The sequence below is a fragment of the Eutrigla gurnardus genome (assembly GCF_963514095.1).
Source record: "Eutrigla gurnardus genome assembly, chromosome: 15".
NCBI lineage: Eukaryota > Metazoa > Chordata > Actinopteri > Perciformes > Triglidae > Eutrigla > Eutrigla gurnardus.
Genome location: NC_139938.1, coordinates 7,404,421 through 7,425,964, shown reverse-complemented (window position 1 = coordinate 7,425,964; position 21,544 = coordinate 7,404,421). Strand labels below are relative to the sequence as shown.

At 45.0% G+C, this 21,544-nt stretch overlaps 1 protein-coding gene across 1 annotated transcript in view; it reads left to right on the top strand.

Annotated features, from left to right (window-relative positions):
- Positions 1 to 1,678: 1,678 nt before the first annotated feature.
- Positions 1,679 to 21,544, top strand: part of atp2a3 (ATPase sarcoplasmic/endoplasmic reticulum Ca2+ transporting 3) — a 38,363-nt gene continuing 18,497 nt past the window's right edge. Inside the window, exons 1-5 of the mRNA XM_084028257.1 lie at positions 1,679 to 2,078; positions 12,797 to 12,814; positions 13,158 to 13,240; positions 17,479 to 17,583; positions 17,945 to 18,083. Of these exons, the coding sequence (XP_083884383.1) occupies positions 1,961 to 2,078; positions 12,797 to 12,814; positions 13,158 to 13,240; positions 17,479 to 17,583; positions 17,945 to 18,083 (463 nt within the window). The 5' untranslated portion in view covers positions 1,679 to 1,960. The remainder of the gene's footprint in view (positions 2,079 to 12,796; positions 12,815 to 13,157; positions 13,241 to 17,478; positions 17,584 to 17,944; positions 18,084 to 21,544) is intronic.

The window sequence follows — 21,544 nt, the reverse complement described above, 5'->3', positions numbered from 1 at the left end:
CTTTGTGATATTTCTTGAAGGTCTTTTTACAACCAAGCTCTATTTTTCAAATTTCTATGATGGCAAGCTGGACAGCTTTTCCAATTCACTCGTGGTGAATCGTGATAAAAACCACTATATCATTCCATCCTTAGTTGCAAGAAACATTTTTCTTTTTCTTAATATGTTACACACACAACTGCACACATGAATATATCTGTACTTCCTGTCTTTTAACAGTTATTTCCTGGGTTGTCATGTATGTATATGGGATGGAAAGTCGTGTTTTATTCCACCTGGGTTCAGACCCTGCGTGGGCAAACATTCTCTGAACAACCTTGGTCCTTTGGAGAGCCAAGGATGGACTCGACAAAAACGTGCACCATGCCTCCATGTCTCCTTGAGAGTCAGTCGGCAGATCACGAGGACGGAGGACGCAGCTGCCAGTTTGAGACGTTCTGTTATCTGCTATTGTGCAGCTCTGAATGTCCAGGCTCATCTCGGCAGTGGCAGGACAACATCACTGATCATGTTCGCTTTCCATTTATTTCCTTGTGCTTTTTAAGTGTATGATTTCATTCTGTTATTAATTATCCTGTAAATGGATCAAATATAAACCAAACTTGTACACAGCTGTGTCTTCGGTACGTTTCAGCAACCTATTTTGTTTTCAAATTAAAAGCATCCTGGGGAAACTCTTCAAGCTGCTCACATCCAGGGATGATACAAGATTGAATCGCGGGTCACGACAACAAACACTCACAATAACTTAATTGGGGTGAATTTCCATTAGAGTGAGAATTTATCAAGTGAATGACCCGAAAAAGCTGTGTAGCTTGCCAGTGTATTTTCTTAATGATTCATCCATTATTTATGCAGGGGGATGTCAGATTTATGATTAACTAATTTAAAATGTGTTTGATTGTTTTTCACTAAAAACCATCCTCACTAAAAAATAAAAAAGTTTCCAACATGTGATTCAATAAAACGAATTGCTAACACAATGTGAGGTAAAGTGATCCCTGTATGTTTTGCTAGCATTTTAAATATTTTGAGGATATTTGAAAGATTACTGGGATAACGCCATGAATTGTGATTATTTTGGCAGGGTTGTAGTGACATGACATAATCACAGGGCTGGACAATTTATTGAAAAATCGGGTGATTTGTAAAACACATCAACTCAATGCCATCTTGGGGAACATTATTTATTAGCTGACTCTGCAACAAACCACACATTACATCGCGTCTTTTTTCCTTTCTTTTTGTCACTCGTGACGATGGTGACGTCACAGTGGAAACTAGCCTGGAGGGGAGAGTTGCTATCTCTCAGCATTAAGTCAGTCTGAGCTGATCTGGAGTCTGACTCGCTCATCTTTGTGCAGCTAACCACAGGGCTGCTCTTGACACTCGTGCTTGCCAGCCACTGTTGTAATCGTGTCCTTGAGCAAGGCACCCCCCCCTTCAAGTCCGCAATCCCCAAAAAGATAAACCTCCCCTATAAAGTGCAACAAAATGACGTCACGTGACAGCGCCGACTACAAGTTAGCAGGCTGCACGGTAACGAGCACGAGGCCCGCGTGCATCCTGGTGCGGAGGCAGATGTTTGAAGTGGTCGCGTGAGTCTCAGGTACGCGCAGCCAATCGGCGCGCGGGAGGGAGTGCTCAACAGCGGAGAGGCGGTCCGCCGCGGCGCGCACACAGCACACCTTCAGATGGAGATGAAGTAGCAGCAGCAGCAGTCGACCAGCAGAGCGACAGCAGCGATCCGGACCTTGTTTTTCCCTCCAGGGGGGACAGGTGACAGAGCACAGCCGCCGACACTGAGCCGCCTCAACGCGCATCGCTGGGAACTACTGCTGTTCCACCCACCACCCCCCGGTACTAGCGCCCTCCGACCCGCGCACCCTCCGGCTGCCACAGTAGATGTTCCTCAAACACATGCATTCCGCTCCGACCATCTAAGCCCAGACCCGCCACGATGGAAAATGCGCACACGAAATCGGCGACCGAAGTTTTGGACAACTTCGGCGTGAACGAGAACACCGGGCTGACCCTGGAACAAGTCAAAGTCAACGTGGAGAGATACGGGGCGAACGGTGAGTAGTTTTGCCCTTCATCTTCATATCACTCCTCGGAGCTGCTGCTGCTGCTGCTGCTGCGTATTTGCAGCCCCGCGTCGATTCATCTGCCAGGAAATCCAACCGCTGCCGTTAGGTTTCAAGCTGCTGCGAACCTGTGCGCGTAAAGTACGTGGAAAAGAGACGCGGCACATTCACAGACAGCCGGGTTTCAAGTCAATTAGGCAGGTAAAGTTGATCCGGACAGGGGAGATATCGGTGCATATTAACTGATATTGGTTTACTGAAATTAATTCATGCAGGAGTTGAGTGAGTTTTTAATTTTTTTAAATTCAGCTCGTCCCCTGAGTTGACCACCTGTCAGGTCTGAAAATAAAGAAACCTTTATTCTAGTCGAAAACAGACCTGCCTCCCCCCCCCCTCTCCCCTCCCTCACCCACCCACCAAGCATTGACGCTAATGTGACATCCCTGGCTGTCAAGTCGAGCAGGGATCAGGAAGTGCAGAGCGAGCCGGGCTACTGGAGTGGAAGAGGACAAGCCGGTGAAAAATAATGAAACAAAATCTCGAACAACCTGTTTTCACTTTCAACAGTTGATCCCTCCACATGCCGTACACTCTCCGGTTCAAATTACAAGTTTGCAGCGGGAAGTCAGACGTGTTGATAAAGATCACAAACAAATGGCCTCTTCTGTCAAAGTAGGGTGCAAGTCACGCACCGGCGTCCCGAGTCGTCATCGCCTTGGGCACCTGGCTGCCGTTAGATGAGTGTTCTGGTGCGGGGCTCGAACCACCTGACGCCGCCGCACCTTTCCCTCCTGTCATTTGCATGTGTGGCCGAGCTGTGGAGCAGAGCGAGACACGTTATTGTGCCAGTCACACAGTAGCCCTTTTGTTGCGGCCAGCCACTCTGCCCAGGCGCCCATGATGACTTCATGGAGGGAAAAAAAAAGCGACATCTTGCCGCAGATAACATCTCTTTTCACTTTTAGCTGTGAACTTCCTGCCTTGTGCGAGCGCGTTACAGATGCACGCCGGTGGGAGGGAATGCCCCTTTTTTTGCCTCCTTGGAGGGCCTGACTCTACAAGTACACTCTAGCGTCTCCTCCACGAGCCAGAAAAACGGGAAGAAACAGCGTTAAATGAGCTTGGGTTTGTTTACTATTTTAGTACATGTCATCAGAGAGTGATGTGCTAAACGGCTCCTTCCCTTCTGCTCGCGGACCGCAGACCCGGTGGTATCGTGAACCTAAATCAACAGGTCCACAAACAAAGATCTGCACTGTGCATCGCGTAAAAGTCAGTGTATGTCTCAGTTTGGACAAGATGAGGCAAAGAGGAGGTGAGATTGACGCGATCAACCATCATCTCGCCGCTCCGAGTGTCTCGTTGGAGGAGGCGCCGACATGCGGGGAGGACCATGTGACTTGTTTGGCTGGTGCACAACAATCCTCCGTGGGCCTGGAGCGTCGGCGTCCACGTATCCGGGGATGGATGAGGGAGATGAAGCACATCTGACAAGGGTCTGTTAGCTGCTAGCTGTCCCCTGAACCCCACTATTAAAACATGACTGCTGCGTCTTGCCTTATTTCTTCTATAGGTAACGTAGAAGTGGAGGTCAGGGCTTCTTCATACAACATTGTAACTTAAAACGTAGCTCTCTCATTAATTCCTCTTTAATGGAGAATTGCTCAAAGCCCTCGCACTCTTTCCTCAGGAGATTATTGATATTTATGATTCTCCCAGTTACAAAAAAGCACATAAAATGTTGCCTTTCAGTGCCACGGGGGAGTGAAGACAGGTGAACGGCGTCTGAGCTTCCTGGCTTTATGTCGGCTCTTTCATGTGTGGTGTTAAAACCCCACGGAGCCGTGTCAGACTTTCTGATCCCGTGTTGGAAAATGAGCTTAGCCGCCACATCTGGACACGCTCCTCCACATAGCGCTCTGCGCTGCAGAACGGAGGCGGCTGACCTTTTTTATTCCCACCTTTTATTTATGGTCCACTAGCAGCTCCGGCTTTATACCGATCTTCATTCACACACGCGCACCTCAATTTACAAGACAGTCTATCACTTTGATTGTAAACTAGTTGTTTATGATGGTGTGTGTGTGTGTGCGCGTGTGCGTGTGTGTGTGTGTGTGTGTGTGTCTCAAGAATGTTTGTGCTGTTCCAGCTTGCAGTGTTGGATGATTGTGTCCTGTGCACTTGTAACCCCAATCTCTAAAGCACAGTCCGTTCACTTTCAGAAAGGGCATATTGTCCTCATGAGCAATCAACGTTTTTGAGGGAGGGGAGAGGGGGGGGGGGAGGGGTTGACCTCGACAGGAATGTTCAAAGCCGCTGGCTAACAGGTGAGGGAGTGACCAGGGAAGACAGGCTTTTTTCTTTTTACAGGAGGGTGTTCATTTATTGATTCCTCTTATTGTTTTTTTTTAACAATTCAGAGATGTTTCTGCTTCCTGAAACTAGTAAGTAAATTAGGAAGCATTATTAATCAAAGCCTATAAATAAACCACTTATTTCAGAGCCTTCAAGTTTGGTCTCGGTTGTGGAAATGTGGTTTGACACTCCTTTTAGGAGAAGAGTACAATTGCGCAACACATTCTGGTTAAACAACCCAGCAGCTCCTGTCGTCACACCGTCGTCACACGGTGTCCAATGTTGGACACGTACGTTGACTTCCAGACAGAATGATGATGCAAAAGCTTTCGTCAACATGAAGAGCGATCTGACGTCCACAAACCTTACAAAGCCACCGTGCTTCTGTTGATCCGGCCGTCATTTCAATGAATTTGATTATTAGACGACTTGTGTGCCTGTTTTCCAACAAATGTGTTTTGTTGTCTGTTGCTGATGCAATCTGGTGGGTGTGTGACGTTGCTGCTTGTGGTTATTAGATGATGCCATCCGCGTTACTGCACTCTCCTCACTCTGGTTTCTGCCACAAATAATGATTACAACATCCTCCAGTGGGATCTCACTCTTGTGTTGTTTCTCTTCCTGTTCTGCAACTCGACATGAAAGAGGCCTGACTTACTCGCGCCTGCGTTTGAAATACGAGAGGTGTTCTGTCGTTTCCTCCTCCGCCACCACTTGCATGCAGGTTGCACATTGCAGCACACTCCCCAGTCGGGACTTTATCGGCCTCCACTGTACTGTCGCTTGCTCTGGTCCAGTTGAGAGTTAAATTGCATTGGTATTGTGTGGGCTGAAAAAAGGAGAGTTAAGACGTAGAAAAGTAATTTGAAGTCCTTCGGGTGTTGAGTCACTTCCCTGTTCTAGTGGGCTCGCTGTGTGTGCCTGGCCGGCCGCCTTCAAAGGAGCTGTGATCTTGTTGGAGCTTGTCACTCGTCTTGCCTCCTTCCCTCCCACCTCTGCATCTGTCAGTCGCCATCGTCGTACCCTCGTGGTTGAGAAGATAAACGACTCCGAAGGTGTTTATGCTTCGACGAGTGGCCTCTTATGTGCATGTGCTGCATGTCTCTGAGCGCCGGGCTTTCAGATATGAGCTCTGTGCCGTGTAATGAGCTGCATGGAAAAAGAACGTCCTAGAAAAGTCATGTGTTCGGATCCCAAGTGTCGACCTGTTCCTGCTCACTGAGACAGGTTTGGCCAAACGAAAACAAGTAACAAAACAAAGTGACATAAAGAGACAGGAACACTATTTGAATAAGTTGTTTAACTTTAACTATAAGTTGTTGAATTCATTATTTCATACTTTATCTTGTAATAATTCCAAGCAAAATTTTTATTGTAGTTTTTACATCCACATTGTATTTCTTTGTAATGTTTAATTCATAATGTTTTTAAACCAGTCACATGTTCTATGACACGTATATCCCCATATAGCTTTTTAAATATCTTGATTAGAATATAATAATTGACATATGGTAAAGTATTGATGTGGTTGTGGTTTTTAGCAACATGGAATCAATGGTGCATTTATTGGGAACTATTTATTTTCAGCTGCGGATTGAGTGCTCTAATGAGTACACTTGCAGGACAGTTTATGATGAATAAACTTCAAATAAACTACAGTGCCCAGGTTCATCGTAATAATGGGCTCACTTGTAAAAGAGATATCTATCTCAATGTGATTCTTCCCTGGTTAAATAAAGGTAAAATAAAATAAAATAAAAAATGGACGGAGTCATCCGGTGCAGCAGTGATAGTATGTTTAATAGTTTTTAGACAACGACGCAGCTTTATAGCCCAGAGGAATACGATCCATCAGACTTTAGCGACACAAACAATATTTGTTGGTTGGATCAATTCATTGTAGGTTTTGGTCTTTTCATGGGAACATATAGAATACAACCAGACTTATCTTTTTAATACAAGTTTGGCACATCAAAGAGGAATGGGCTTCTGTATGGGCATCCTGTGTGTGTGGTTGTGAAAGTCACACCATCTTTTACAGCGATATGCATCTCCTGTTTGTGGGTGTGTGTATTTTCCCTCCATTTAAAATGGTCACTAGTTTGCTGCAGGACTCATGTTGATAAAGTGTTGCTGTACCGGCCGTTTGATTGGACAGAATTGTCGTTCTGGTTTCTAAACCTAGAATAAACCCTATAAATAGCACGATGTTAACACAGTTATTTCAGTCGGCCGTTCGGGGCATCGCTGACTAGTTTTCACAGCATTCGGGTTCTCCTATTGGCTACTGGGTGGCCGGGTGCCATCCTCCTCGCTGGCCTGTTGGGACGCTTCAAAAAATGGATCTTCGCACAGCTGTGACCTTAAAGAGGAAGCGTTGAGCGCTGATGAGATATGAGCTCTGTGCTAATCACCTCATGCATGTCCTGCTCAGTTGACAGACGATTCTTCTTTCCGTCTATGAAATGTGGAGCAAGACCCAACCTGAATCTAATGTGCACCAAGCAGTGTATGTGTGCACTTAGAGACCAGATGTGGGCAGTTTATGAAGTGTTTGTGGTAACTGAATTTTCCAAATCAAAAAATGTGTTGATTTCAAGATAAAGTAGTTAGGAACAGGCCTTCCAGTAACATATGCTACTAACTACTATATTATACATGGCGCTTCGCACGCACGGATAATGTGTCTTTGATACTCTCACAGGATGAATGCGAGATTGATGCTGCAGTTTAATTTCTGCAGTCCTGTGCAACCTCACAAGGAAAAAGCCAGTCTGTTTTTCCCTGACCACAGTTGGATGACGTCCGAGAGTCCAGCCAATCGGCTGCCTTTGAGCTGAATCTGTCCTTAATTGGCCAGAAAAGATAAAATCTCCACTTTGAAACTACATCTTCTTTTCCGACAAGACTTTCAGAGATGGGCGTCGATAAAGAACTTTCACAGTCGGTGGCGTTTCCTCTGTTTCCCAGCATGCAGAGAAGTACAGGTCGATCAGTTAATCAAAAGTACGTCGCCGCTAAAATGACTGCATTGAGCAGGATATGTCCTCATTCTTCCCCACATGTCTTTCCCCCTGTGCATGCTTATGTAATTATTTGCCTCTCATTGAAATGAAACCATTATTTGCTTTCTCTGTCAGTATGCAATACTCTACCAAAGTCAAACTGAATCTGTCAGCAGGTTTTTAAATATTTGTCTGAAGTTAGTTGGGAAAATAGGACTGCAGCTCGAGGCTCATCCTGTTGCAGGGAACTGAGGAAATCTACAGTTTTTTTAGCTTATTCTTCCCATTTTAAAAACTTGGTATTCAAAATTAGTAGGAAAGAATTGAACCTTTTGCGGCACTGAAGGTAAGACAGTGTAGCTTTATTTATTTATTTATTTATATGGCATATTTCAAACACGGAGGCAAAGGCAGCAAAAAACATCAGAATTACATTTAAAAACGATAAGCAATAATATTTTTAAAATGACATGAAATTAAATAAAAAAAATAAAATAAAAATGGAATAGTTCCGAAATAAAGTAACGGTAAATTAACCGGTTGTGAGTTTCTCCAAGTGCAACAAAGGAAATAAAAGTGAGGAAGAGAACAGTGTAGAAATACTAATGAGCACTATAAACATCCCTCCTAATAACTTATAGCTAGTTTTATACTGCCCTGTGTTTTTAATGAAATAAGTCCTTACAAATATATAAAGCATCATTTTACTATTAATTAGGCCTGTTCGATTAATCGATTTTAAATCGTAATCGCGATTATGTAGTTAGGACGATGTTAAAAAGGTGAAAATCGTAAAATCGATTTTTCAAAAAGTTAAAGTTCTGCACTTTATTCATTCATTTTTGTTTAATGGACACACCTTAAGATACATGTGAAAGTGAGGTTTTTCTCTTAATCCCAAAGGGATTTTATTGTTTTGTTTTTTGTTTACAAGAGGTCTACAAGAAGATAACATGGAGCAAAGCCAGATGGCAAAAGTTAAATTGTTTAATTGTTCTTTATATTAATCCCTTGAGGGATTTTTTGTTTAATAAGAGCAAGGTTTGCACTCAAATCCCAATGGGGAAATTATTTGCAAAATGTTCAATAAAAAACAGCATATTTGAAATAATTTCTTTGCCTTTTGTTATTTCACAAAATAATCATAATCGAAAATCGGATTTTGAGAGAAGAAAATCTGGATTTTATTTTTGGGCAAAATCGAACAGCCCTACTATTAATACAACTAAAACACAAAAACTGTCTGTAAGAACAATAAAAAGCTATTACCAGCTCCTCAGAAGGGCCGTCAAAACAGCTGTAGTAGTTTTGGTCCACCAGTTTACTACAGACTGAAATGTAGACGGTATGACTATTGGGTGAATGGCTGTGAAGTTTTGTACAGATATTCATGGTCCCTACAGGATGAATGACTTTGATAATCCCACGATTCCTCTTTTCCATATGCTTTCACTTATCCTGCAAAATATCTCAACATATTGTTTGTTGGATGGATTGGCAATATTTTGTGCAGATGTTCATGGTCCCCAGAGGATCTATTATATTTAGAAAATAGCTTTTATTTTGAAAATTGACCGGATTGTCTCGTGTTTCTTTGTGTGAATTCCTGCCAGAATTGACGCGTTCGCTCACGGCACGCGCAACAAATAGAGCAGACGCCGAAACGATCGCTTCACGGCGCGGGACGGCCGCGCCTATTCGCGGCGCTCCGCGTCTGGTGTGAACTACACTATCGCTTAACAGGGGCGCCGAAAGGAAGCGGGCTCCGCTACGCGCCTATTTCGCGGCGCTTCCGCGGCCGGTGTGAACGCTGTACTCACTCCGGTCGCCATATTGTAATGGTTTGGTCTAGTGCGGCCCCCGTCCGTACAGCGCGAATCACACGAGGGTGTCGGTCACAGCGCCCCCACTGGCCAGGAGCTTGAATCGATTCAGAAGATTGCTGAATCGATATTGAATTGCGGGGAAAAGAATCGCAATGCATTGCTGAATCGATATTTTTACCCATCCCTACTAGTTGGCATTGTCATTGTGTGCAAGTTAGCATTTAGCTCAAAGCTCCACAGTTTTGTTGCATCATGGTGATTGAGTGCAGCGTCTTTCATCCAGTGTGAGAGGTTTCCGGGCGTGTAATGACTGGAGAGTAGCTGCGTGTCGTTATGCTGCAGAGGAGTGATTAGTGACTTGCTCGTACCACTTCCTCCTCTGCTCCCGATGCCCGAGGCTGTTCAGAGGTCGGCGGGGCTCCAAAAGATAGCTGCTGACACTCACCCCCTTGACATGGTTCCGTACGACTTCCCCGGAGAAGGGAAGCCCTCCAGACATTAAACAGACATTTATGTAGATGGAGCAAACACCGTCTTTGTCAGCAGACTGCAGACGTCTCTTCCGCAGTAACCTGCGATGCCTCCTGCATAGCGGAGATAATGTGGTTAGGGAGGAGAACCGGGAACATTTATAATTCACATTTGATATGGTTAATGCATTCAGACCTTTTCTGGTGGGGGAATACATTAGGAGAGTAAGCGGATATAGGAAGCTATAGTAGCCGATTAGGGGTTCCCATCATGCTATTTATAGGCCTGTTTTACATTCTCACGGTCAGCGGCTGGAGCAGGATCCTGGAGCTGGGGCCGCTTACTGAAGCATTGCAGGTCTAACTACTGCAGCTGCCTAAGCCTCCCTGCTCACCCTTAACAAGCTGGCTGCTCGCTGGTTATCTGGAGGTGTGACTGCTTTCCTGCACGCTGCCACTCATGCAAACTGTGTTCGTGTTCGGAGGAAAGAAACGAGCCGTTCACATGAGAATGTGTGGGGATTGCTGCAGTCAGAGCGTGCTGCATCAAGGCCCTGCTGCTTGCATAAGAGTTATTCCTGGTAAAATTTGACAGGCACTGGCACATTACCTCGCGTAGCGCAAATTTTTTTTCAAGGAGCCTTCGTGAGCCAAGTCGCCATGGTAACTGCTGCAAACTTTCACATGTTTGTAGTTTACACGGGCCTGAACTCTCGCTCGCTCATAACCAACTGGCTCGGACGTGATGTTTCCTGTGGGGTCCTAATAACGAGGCCTGTAATTCGTTAATGGACTCGGTCAGAGAAGAAAGTGAAGCGTAAAAGGAGCTCGCAGTGAAAGCTCCTTTTTATCAGCAGATCGTTTGCAAAGCAGAGAGATAGATGGCCGGCTTCCTGCTCCGCTTCCTGACTCTCTGGACGCAGAAACCCGCCCTCTGCTGTTGTTGGCAACCGTCTCCAGGAAGTGTCTCCCCTCTGCGCGTAAACAAGCTCTTTTATTCATTGTCTGGGCCTGGAGGGAGGAGGGCTGGGGAGGTGCTGTGGGGACACGGGGAGGGAGAGAGGGAGAGGGGGAGAGAGAGAGAGAGGTGAAGTCAGTATTCAGGAATGTGCCTGGGCAAGCCCCGGGTTGACACAGCCCAGATGACTGGGAGGGAATCCTTGGCAGAGGGAAGCCGGGGAACCCCATTCAACACCTCCAGCCCTTTCCCTCCCTCCCTCCCCCTCGCCTTCCCCCTCCGCCCGTCTTGTCCTTTCAGTCAGTCCATCTTTGTCTGCAGGGTTGCAGCCGGCCTGTCTGCCATAAAGCCATTATACAACCAGGGAGGCACAGTAATGGGGGGGGAAACAGGCTTATGTCAGACTGGTGGAGCATGGAAAACAGCAGAACCCACTTCTGCACATTTCTGCTGCTGCTGCTGGCAGAGTGCAGCCAAAAGTCCCCCGTGAGTTCAACCGTGTCCGACCTGAGAACTCTCCAGACAGACAGTTTGATTCACAGTGACTCATCAGCTATTATTACGCAGGCCTCATTCATGGAGCCGGGAGATGCACAAGGAGAACCAGAAGGCTTTCACCGTCTTTTCGGCATTGGGGGGAAAAAAATCCAGTTTTTAAAGCAGAGGAACGATTCCAGAAGTCATGAGGGGTAATAAATGTCTCTTTCCGCCGGTGGCATCCGTTATGTGAGCAAGGTTTTTGTTTTTGGAAGGAGGCTGCGGGCCTCACGTCATGGTCCGTCCTCTTTCCAGGCAGCCCCTCTCTCTGCAGGGGCACATTTCATCCTCGTGTAGCGTGGTCTGGTGCAAACATGCAGGGAAACACGGGGTTTCCACCGCTTAAAGGAGACTGCAGACTTTTCCAGAACGAGCCGATGACAAAAGAAAAGGCTCTGATGGCAGATAAATAGAGCTTTTTCAACTTTCATTCACACGTGATGGACGTTGTGTCACGTTGGACTCGGGTGGCTGTTTTGCGTCAGACTTGACGAGGAGCTGACAAACGCCGTGACTAAGCACGCCTGTGTTTGATTGTGGTGACACTGATCAACAGTACTCGTCAATTGGAATGTTTTTAGAATATGACTGATGTGTTTTCTACTCGGAACCAGTGAGTCATGTGTGTGGTGGGTGTTGTGTTCTGGTCATCAAATCAGATAAGTTTGCCATTAATAAAACTTACAGCAACATAACCTCTTCTTCATCAAACGGTCTTTTCTTTTGAAGTTAACTGAGTAATATGGGACTAAAATGGAAGATGTTTTCGTCAAAATTTGCTCACTTTGATTATCATTTCGTAATGTGAAATCACCAACAAGTCACAGCTTCCAGTCACTCTAATTTTCTATTAAGATTAGAACATGCATAAGAATTGAATTAGTATTGCAATGAAATCTGATCAGTTTTGACAACTGAGATTTTGATTTGATTTTGATTTGTTTATTTGTTAAGAAAACAAGAAAAAGAAAAAAAGAAACATGCAAAGGAAACAAAAAAACCCACAAGGGGCTTGACAGGTAGGGTTCCCTACAATTATTCAACAACATTTATCAAGATAAAAAAATATAAATGAGATGAAAACACAGTTTTCCTCATTGAACATGTATCGAGTCCCATCTTACTTTTGACAGACCATCAGTGATTTCAGTTAACCTTTACAAGAGCAGGAAATGAGCAATCATACCGGAATCAAAGGACTCGGTCTCATGAAGCTGTTTATTACATCTGTGTCGACAACATGTTGATGCTGGAGGACTGAAGATACTGAAGATACTGAAGATGAAATTGAAAATATCCTGAGAATCCTTTAAGGATAATTTTCCTCAATAGCATATCCTAGATTTTGGTAGTCTGTATTAACACAACAGCAGATCACGATCCAACAGTGTTGCTGTTCCTGCTGATCATAGCTTAGCAGAAGAGATGCTGGGTAATTTGGACGTGTGCATGCATCAAAGTCAGGCTGAGTTAATTAACTGTATTATCTGCTCTTTGTCTTTCTCCTCCATGCTCTCCATCCGACTCCTTTACAACCGGCGTGGTGTGACATCCACAGAGCTCCCAGCTGAAGAAGGTAAATATTGATTTTTCCAGTGCACTGCAGTCCTCCTCTCTTTTACAACCCGATTAAGCCAGGATATTTTCTTCTCTGTAGACCAAGGGCTAAACTTTGGGATTGTACACTACTGCAGCTTTCCACCAATGGACTTACACCACTACTCTGTAAACATAGGGATTGTCTCTCTTTACAGCTGCTTGTCACTATTAATGAACAAATTAGTCCATACATCCTCCAGATCCTCTTCAGCCTTAAGTATACGGATACATGGAGCTCTTACAGGGGAAGTCTCAACTTCAAATTGAGTGTGATGCATAAAGGTGTCTGTGTGACGTTTATTTGTCTATAAATATTCCAGGCAAGTCCCTGTGGGAGCTGGTGGTGGAGCAGTTTGAAGACCTCCTGGTCAGGATCCTGCTGCTAGCTGCCTGTGTCTCCTTTGTAAGTACAACCCAGCCAATTAAAATGCCAGTGGCCTTCATCATATTTGTTCATGATCTTAATTCTCTCATTTCCTCTTTTGAATTTGAGACTCAAATTGCCACCTAATAGACTATTTCCACTAGCATCAGGCTGGCTTTTCCCCCCTATTGGGACCAGACAGCAACCTCTGGTTCTGAAGTGAAGCCACGGCTGAAGTGCCTTAAACTTGCATTCTCTCAACTGGCCATCAGGGGGCGACTCGTCTGGTGGCAAAATTATTGTATTGAATCTATGACAAAATGACCCTACTTCTTTTGATTTATTAACTCAGTAAACATGGTAAACATGAGTTTATGGTCTCAATCTCTAGTTTTAAGTCTTCTTCAATACAGCATGACATTAATTTCGTAAATTATTGTCCATTTAGACTTTAATAGACCAGAAAGCAGGGGATGCTTTAGGGCGGGGTTACCTTGTGATTGACAGGCCGCTACCACTGCGTCAATAACAATGCTAATATGCTAACATGCTGCCAATGCAATAAGCTACTAAGATTACACTTGACTGTACATTGATGGAACCAGATCCAGTAAGGGTTCTGCTCTGCCGCTTGTGTACTTCATATCCATCCATATCGAAATATGCTTACTTCGGTTCATTAGTTGTAAACATTCCAAGATGGCAACAGCCAAAATCCAAGATGGTGATGGTTATAATAATAATAATAATAATTTAAAAAAAGGCTTCAAAACCGTAGTCCACAAAGCAATGGGTGACGCCAGGATGATGAGGTCCACTTCTTACATGGAGTCTATGGTTGGGACGCTGCTCAACCTACTTTGTGGTCCGATCTCAAGTGGAAATCTGTCTATTACAGGCTTTTCCACCCGGTGTTGATATGGTTTCAGTGAGGGGAAACAGGCACAGCACTTCTTCTGCTCAACTGGAAACACAACTGTGACCCTGGTCTCAGTCCAAGGGTGGTGGAGGTCGGAGTAGGGGTGGAATGGGGGAATCCTGACCGCATAATACGTTTTTTTTTTTCCATTTATTACAGCATGTCCCCCATGTTGAAGGGTGGAATTGATGTTGCTGTTTCTGGATCTAGGAAAGTTGCTCTAAATATGTATATGACACAATACATCTTCTCTAACTGTTGTTGTGTTGGCGGGAGGCTCGGGAGCAGGCGTGGGTTGTTCGCTGCAGGACTTTGGAGTGTAGGCTCCACTTTTCCTCATGTAAATCAGGCATAAAAAAGCTTGTTTATAGTGGAACGGGGCCCCTGTTCCACTGCTGCACAGACCCTAATGTATTACAGTGTCATCGTTGCCTGGAGTGGTTTCAGTGAGTGTTCTTGTGACCCGATATGACTCTAAGTCAGAAATATATGGCACTCCAGAGCAGCTTTTTGGTGTTTATGTTCCTACGGTTCTTTCTCTGTTTGCTCACTGTTTTTTGTGTCACCAGGGAATAGCTGAAGAAGAGGGAACCAGAGTGAAAGTTAAACCTTAGCCTGGGACTCATTTGGCTTCCATTTTGAATATATTCAAATGGGGCTGATTAAACTCTCCTGCCTCCTTTGCATGATGCACAAGAGGACAGGTTGGGCTATTCTATAAAATATTCTTATTAAAAAAAATCATTTTATATATAAATTGAATATATAGTATTTTCTATACATAATATTAAATAAATATAACATATTCATTGTATGATAAATACACAATATATAAAAAATGAAGCTACAAGCAGCCCCCTCTGTCAGGGTTCAATAGGACAGAGCCACATAGAAAGCCACGCCAGCCACCTGAAACAATCAGCCCGCTTCCTCCCTTTGAGTTGAAGGAAGAGAGAGGGTTGATCTTTTATTTGGTTTTCCATGTCACTACAAGAAGTTGAGTTAGTACTGTGGAGTTCAAGAGAGCACAGGAAGCGACTTTAAAAAGTCAAGTGACAATTGAATTGGCTTCCGGGCCTCCTGTGTTTACACTCTATTCTTCAATAGGTGACCTTTTTTTCCTTATCAATTTGATACGAGTGTTTTTCCATTTTGCAGAGCGCCGTGGGTAATGTTCCAAAACTCTGGAAAATGTCCAGATATGAACGGCCATCTGTCTGGCCGTGTCTCAGCGTTCAGTGCTGCATGTGAGGTGTGAAGAGTGCGATGTTTAGAGCTGTGAGGAGAGATTTATTTTGGTAATGAAGCTCTGATTTCAAAACGTTCAGTCTGAGCTTAGTTTTGTCTCGGATAGCCACATGCAAACGCAGACAAATGTCCAGTTTTAAAACCCTCATCTCTCCGTTTGAGCTCCTCTTCAGCGTGAAAGCCATTGCTTTTCCACACCCTCCCTGAATGTGTCTGATGGTGTGTCTTTTGAAGGGTCCTTGCTGAGAGGACTGCCATTGTTGCCCTCCAGTCTCGGCTCAGAGGGGAGATTTACCGTCCTAAATGATGGGGAATGATGAGCTATCGACCGGGCTCGGGCCTGCCTGGACGTACACTCTGCCACTCAATAGATCTGGGAGAATATACTCTTTTATCATTTGATAAGCCCCATTATCTATGCTTCTCTCTTTCTCTGCTGCTGCTTTGGTTGTGTGGTTCCTTTTAGTTTCATAGAAGTATGAAGTCATACCTGTGTTGCAGTGGGGAGCTCTCTATCATCACGTAAAGATGCACTTTATTGCTTCATACAACAGCTGAATTACAGAATAGTATTCGGTTGTCATCATACTTGAATGGCTGTAGAGAAAAAAAACGTATAGTAGCGTAAAAGAGTCATTGTGTAGTATATCTAAAATCTATCATAAATGTATACGAAATCGGGAGCATTTTTATTGCCTCTCAACGGCTCTCAACGTGGTGACAGCTGAGCCAGCGGCTTGCAGCTAACGGTGCTAACAGTGCTGACAGAGCTAATGGTGTTTGATTGAGGGGGAACCGGTTGGTTGACGATTGAAATCATTTGCATCTGAGACAGAGATCATATCTACATGGAAAGGTCGGAGATCATTTACATAATTATTGTGGGGATATTTGACTCGAAATGTCCAAATTCTTGTCTCCGTCAGTCTTGTCATTGAACCTCTCAAGTTTAATTTTCAAAGGCGTCCAAAAACGCACTACACCACAGAAAGGAATAGATCTCACAAAATCCCTATGTAAATGTTAATTGTGTGTTATCTTCCGGGAGCTTTGGTGTACCGGATCTCAACTGCACTCTAAAATACACTGCTGCAGAACTGGGCTTCATAAGAACGACAGTGTTTTTAAAATGAGCTCAGTTCATCCAGTGTAATCCCACTGATTTTATTTCCCCAATGATCTCGTTTCCTGCAGGATTTAATTTATTTTGTTGTCTTGTCATTTTCAGCTCATTCGTGCTGCTCTAGGCTGCAGGCTCTTCTTATTCTTGATGTTTATTTAAGTGATAACTTGAATTTGTTTTCATTTGGTTTGACCATTTTATTAGTAGATTAGTAGTAGTCGTTTGAAATGCCTGCAGCCACAGTTTTTGTTTTTCTTTCACTTCTTGAGAAATGTTATCTTTGCTTGTGTTGTCACGGTGATCTTTGCAGCCTCTAACTGTATTAACCGCAGAGGGATGAGCTTGAACCCCGCGGCTGTCCTTATGCCTTTCACTCTTGAGAGCCAGGATTGTGAATCAAACAGTGAATCTCTCCTCATTTCAGGCTCTAATATCACCTGCTCTTGGCTGTGGAGGTCGGAGGGTTATTGCTGTCTATTGACCAGACATTCTTATATTCACATTGGGCAACATTGTACTGTATGCACCGCGCTGACCTCTGGTCGGCAGGGTCAGTCCAGCCACCTCACTCCCCCACTCCCTCTGTCTGGTCAAATATTATGCAAATGTGTTACTAGGTAACAAGATTTCAGTTGAGGCGTGATGATGGACAATATGCTTTGCAAGTCTGACCTTTTACATAAACAAAAACGATAAACCACCAACTAAAGAAAAGGGGGGTAAAGCAGAAGAGTGTAATGGATCCTCTTAAAACTGAATCAAATCAAAACCATATCAGCACATTTGGAGCCGGATGGTTGTTTATTTGACAGGGTTGAGGTGCAACATCAAGACGACACAGTTTTCTCTCTCCATATTCAAGCTTTTCTTTCTCCCAAATATGTTCCAGAGCAATTCATCCCTGAAAATGTATATAATGGATCCAGCATTGACTTGGGTTGCAGTTTTAAAAAGTCTGCTAATCTTCTGTGTACTGTGTTCATCTAGGTGTTGGCTCTGTTTGAGGAGGGAGAGGAGACGGCCACCGCCTTTGTCGAGCCGATTGTAATTCTTCTTATCCTCATCGCCAACGCTGTTATCGGGGTCTGGCAGGTGAGATCCACTCTTCATCCCGCGTCTCTGTGTGACGTGTAAACACACACGAGTGGCGTTTCTTTCCACGCCGTGTTCTCGTGGATACAAAGCCCGACAAGACAGTAAAGTTAACACGTTTTATCCTGTCCACCAGCTGTTGCGGGATGCATGGACTCGCCTCTGTTTATGTGTGTGCTCAATTCAAACTGTCACCATGTGCCAACATCTGTACGTGCAAATGGCACATAGCAGTGTTTGTTTGCATGATACAGTAACTCACGGAAGGGGAATAATAGTCATTGTTGCTCGTCTATTTATTTAAGGCATTTTTAAAATTGCCCTTGGCTTGACCTTCTCTTCCTCCCGTCTCTGTGCACAGGAGCGGAACGCTGAGAATGCCATAGAGGCTCTGAAAGAGTACGAACCAGAGATGGGGAAGGTGTACCGCATGAACCGCAAGGCCGTCCAGAGGATCAAAGCTCGAGACATCGTCCCGGGGGACATCGTGGAGGTGGCAGGTGAGCTGCGGACGCACCCGACTCTTACTGTCGACCACCGGTGGACTCTCGCTGCTGCCGCTGTGTGCCGCCGCCGCTGTGTGCCGCCGCCGCTGTGCACACAAACACACACACTCGCCCATTCATGAGTCTGGAAACACTATTGGAATATCTCAAACGAGATTACATAAGAGTCTTTTCTCTGGATGTGCAGGTGCCAGGACTGCTATCCAGTTGTGTCTGTGTGTGTGTGTGTGTGTGTGGTGTAAGTGGCTGTGGTCACCCCTTGTATTTAAGGCCCAGTTTAACTTTCCACAGCTTTCCCCTCTTTTCCCTTTGCTTTCCATGCTCTCAGTCTCACCACCTGGACGCTGCTGGATGTTTGTCAGCCCCTCGCTTCACCCCCGCCACACCCACACCCCCACCCCACGTTACATGCACATACACTATTCCCCTGCTGTAAACTCGCCCATGTGTGGGCAGCCTCGTGTAAAAATAGTCTTGTTGTCGCTCTGGTTCCAGAACATCTGTGTGTGAGTTAACGTGCGAGCGCGTGCACACATGCAACACCAAGGAGATCGATTCATCAGGCATGATCTTTTGAGAACGTGATCCTCGGCATAATTTGGCTCAGAGGATTTTGGTGGAAATATTATTGCGTGGGAAAATGTGTTTATGTGACAGGTAGCACTTCCTTGGAATTTGGGCTTGTTGCAGCCGGCGTCCTCCATCACACGTGTGAGCACACAGCCAGACGCTAGACAAGCCCACACAGGTAGCGAGCAGCCAAAATGACTGCTCAACCTCCACCTGTAGCATCACTACCATCCCTGTCAACACCAACCGTGTCACCATGACAACGGTCCGCACGGGGTTTTTACGACACCTGTGATGAGCTTGTGGAGCAGAGGACTGATATGACTCGGAATGAACCATCTGCCGTTTATATAAGGGGTTTGTTGTTGTTGTCGGGGCCTGCAAGGCAGGTCAAATAACTTAAGAAGTTTATATATAAAGTGTGTGGTTTTAATTTTTATACAAGGTTTATAAGGTTTTCTTTTAATGTATGAACGTAAATCACTTAGAAGGTGAGGATATTTCACGGCTGGACATGTTTGTATGAAACTGATGAAGACGAGGCAATAGTCGTTAGTTCTTCCAGCTCGTTTCAAGCACAGAATGCAATTACTGTCGACGTTTACTTTCAGAGGAGGTATGACAGAGGTGTTATGCACACTGCTGCATTTCAGCAAAATACACACGGTCGTATATTAAGTGCTTGGTTTATTCCTTCTGTCTGACATAATCTTGTTGCTTAGCAGTTTTAAACAGGAGTAAACAGCTGAGGTAGGAACTGCTCCACACAGTCTGCTCACTTTTAGAAAATGTGTGTCAGATCTGCAAGCACACCCGTCCGACTGAAACATGTAGGGGTATGGTGACAAAGAAAACACATCTGTCCTGCCCTCCGTTGATTTCCTCACGTTGGCCTGTGGTTCTTCCATGGGAACTGGATGCTAGGAGGTAAAACAAACTGTGTGTGGAGCTATAGGAGAGGGACCCCGTTGACCATGAGTGCCTTTGAGGAGAGAAAATAACACGAATATATTTAGTCAAGTTTCCACCGGTGCTGCCCGTCTGCCCTCTCGTAGGCACGGTGCCGGCGATGCCAGCCACGGTTACGACACAGTTGTGATTTGCACCTCCACTGGAACTTTCCTGGGGTTTCTTTTTTGGAAACGGAGTGACTGCAGCGGTCAGGAACTACTCGAGGGTTTACACAGGACCCAGAGAGATGGAAACCTCCGCCGAGCCATTCCCACTAACGAGTCAAGGTTAGCCAGCATGTGAATGAAGACCTGTTTGCCAGTATGTTATGTAAGAGATTTAGTTTGGAGTTCCGTTTCACCGAATGGAAGGAGAACTCCGGCTGGCTTAAACCAGCTGACGTCCCCGTTTGTTTTCATCCCGTTTATTAATTCATTCTGAGGGAGATGCTAATTATCCATATGATTTATTGCATTTTGCTGATATTTGAAAGTCTGTTCATCGGAAGTGGCTGTTTTTAGGATCCGTTTGTCTTCTAGCGGATGCAGAGTGTTTGTGGGAGGCTGTGGCAGAAAGTGGATCGGGGGAGCGTGAGTCCGTGGGTAGGCGTATTGAAAAGCCTCTCTTTCCAGCCCTCGGCCAGTCCTGCTACAGTGAACCTGCAGCCCCGAGCCGTCTCCCACACAAACACAGCACTCACTACTCTCCCCCTCCACCTCTCCCACTCTTGTTCTCTCACAACCCATGGGTGTCGAGATGAGAGAGAGAGAGAACTATGGAAATGGAAGGACAGGCTAATTCGTTCCTCTTCTTCATCTCTCTCGCCGTCTCCGTCCCGGCAGGTTAAAGGCGGTGAGAAATTCCCCCTCAAGGTCTCGCAACACTGAGCAACTGTCAAGAGGAGATGATGGAGCTTTGAGAGAAATGGAGAAAAGATCAAGGAATAAACACTCAGAAACTTAGCAGCTTGAGATCACTTTGAAAATGTTTCAGTGTGAAGTGGGCTTGTGCAGGAGACGTACGTGAGCAGGGGGAGAGCGGGAAGATATTCACGCTGAAAAGCCCCGACAGCTAAGGACGTTGCATTAAAGAGACGCTAGTTACACACAGTAATGATCCAGTCTAGGTCTATCATGCTGGAAAGGAACAAGGGGAGAATATTACACCTGTCTGGAGCGTTTGGATTCATTTCCCACTCCTCTGCTCTGAGATCGTTGTCAACGGCTACATCAAACCGTCCATTTTTCACAAGCCGGCTGTGTCCTGCTATTCTAAAATGACGTCCATGAAATGTTCTTTGTCGGGCTGTGACAAAGAGGAAGCAATAACCACTTAGATTTTGGGGCATTAGATACTTAATTTGGTCTGGTAATGAAATACGAGTTTAATAAGCAGGCGTAATGAGCAGAGAGCGAAGCGTTGGTGGAGAAGATGAAATGCATTTTGTAGATTTATCTGTAGGATTCATCTGTACTTTGTGTCTGACGTATGTAAGGAAGTGGTGTGTCAGAGGAACAGAGTGAAGAGAGAACAAAGTTCAAAGTTATTACGGCAACTTGACTCCATCAAGATTGCATGGAGCTGTTTACCTGCTGTTGTTTACCTGCTGTTGTTTACCTGCTGCTGCAGCTTGAACAGGCTGAACCGTCCCATGTTGCTTTGCTTCCAGATTTATTGCTTGAACACGGACATGCGACGGGGTGTAACTGCTGGATGGCTATATTGCATGGACATTCAGCGCTCCCAGATGATGTACCAGCCTCCGGCTTTCTCTTAAGTGAAATGTGTCCACAACTATTGGATATATATTTCTATATATTTAAGGGCCCTAACTTCATCACCTGACTCCTGCCAAATTAAAGACGGTGCCACATCCTTCGTTGTGTTACTTAGCAAATGTTAGTATGCTAAACCGAGATGGTGAACATTGCAAA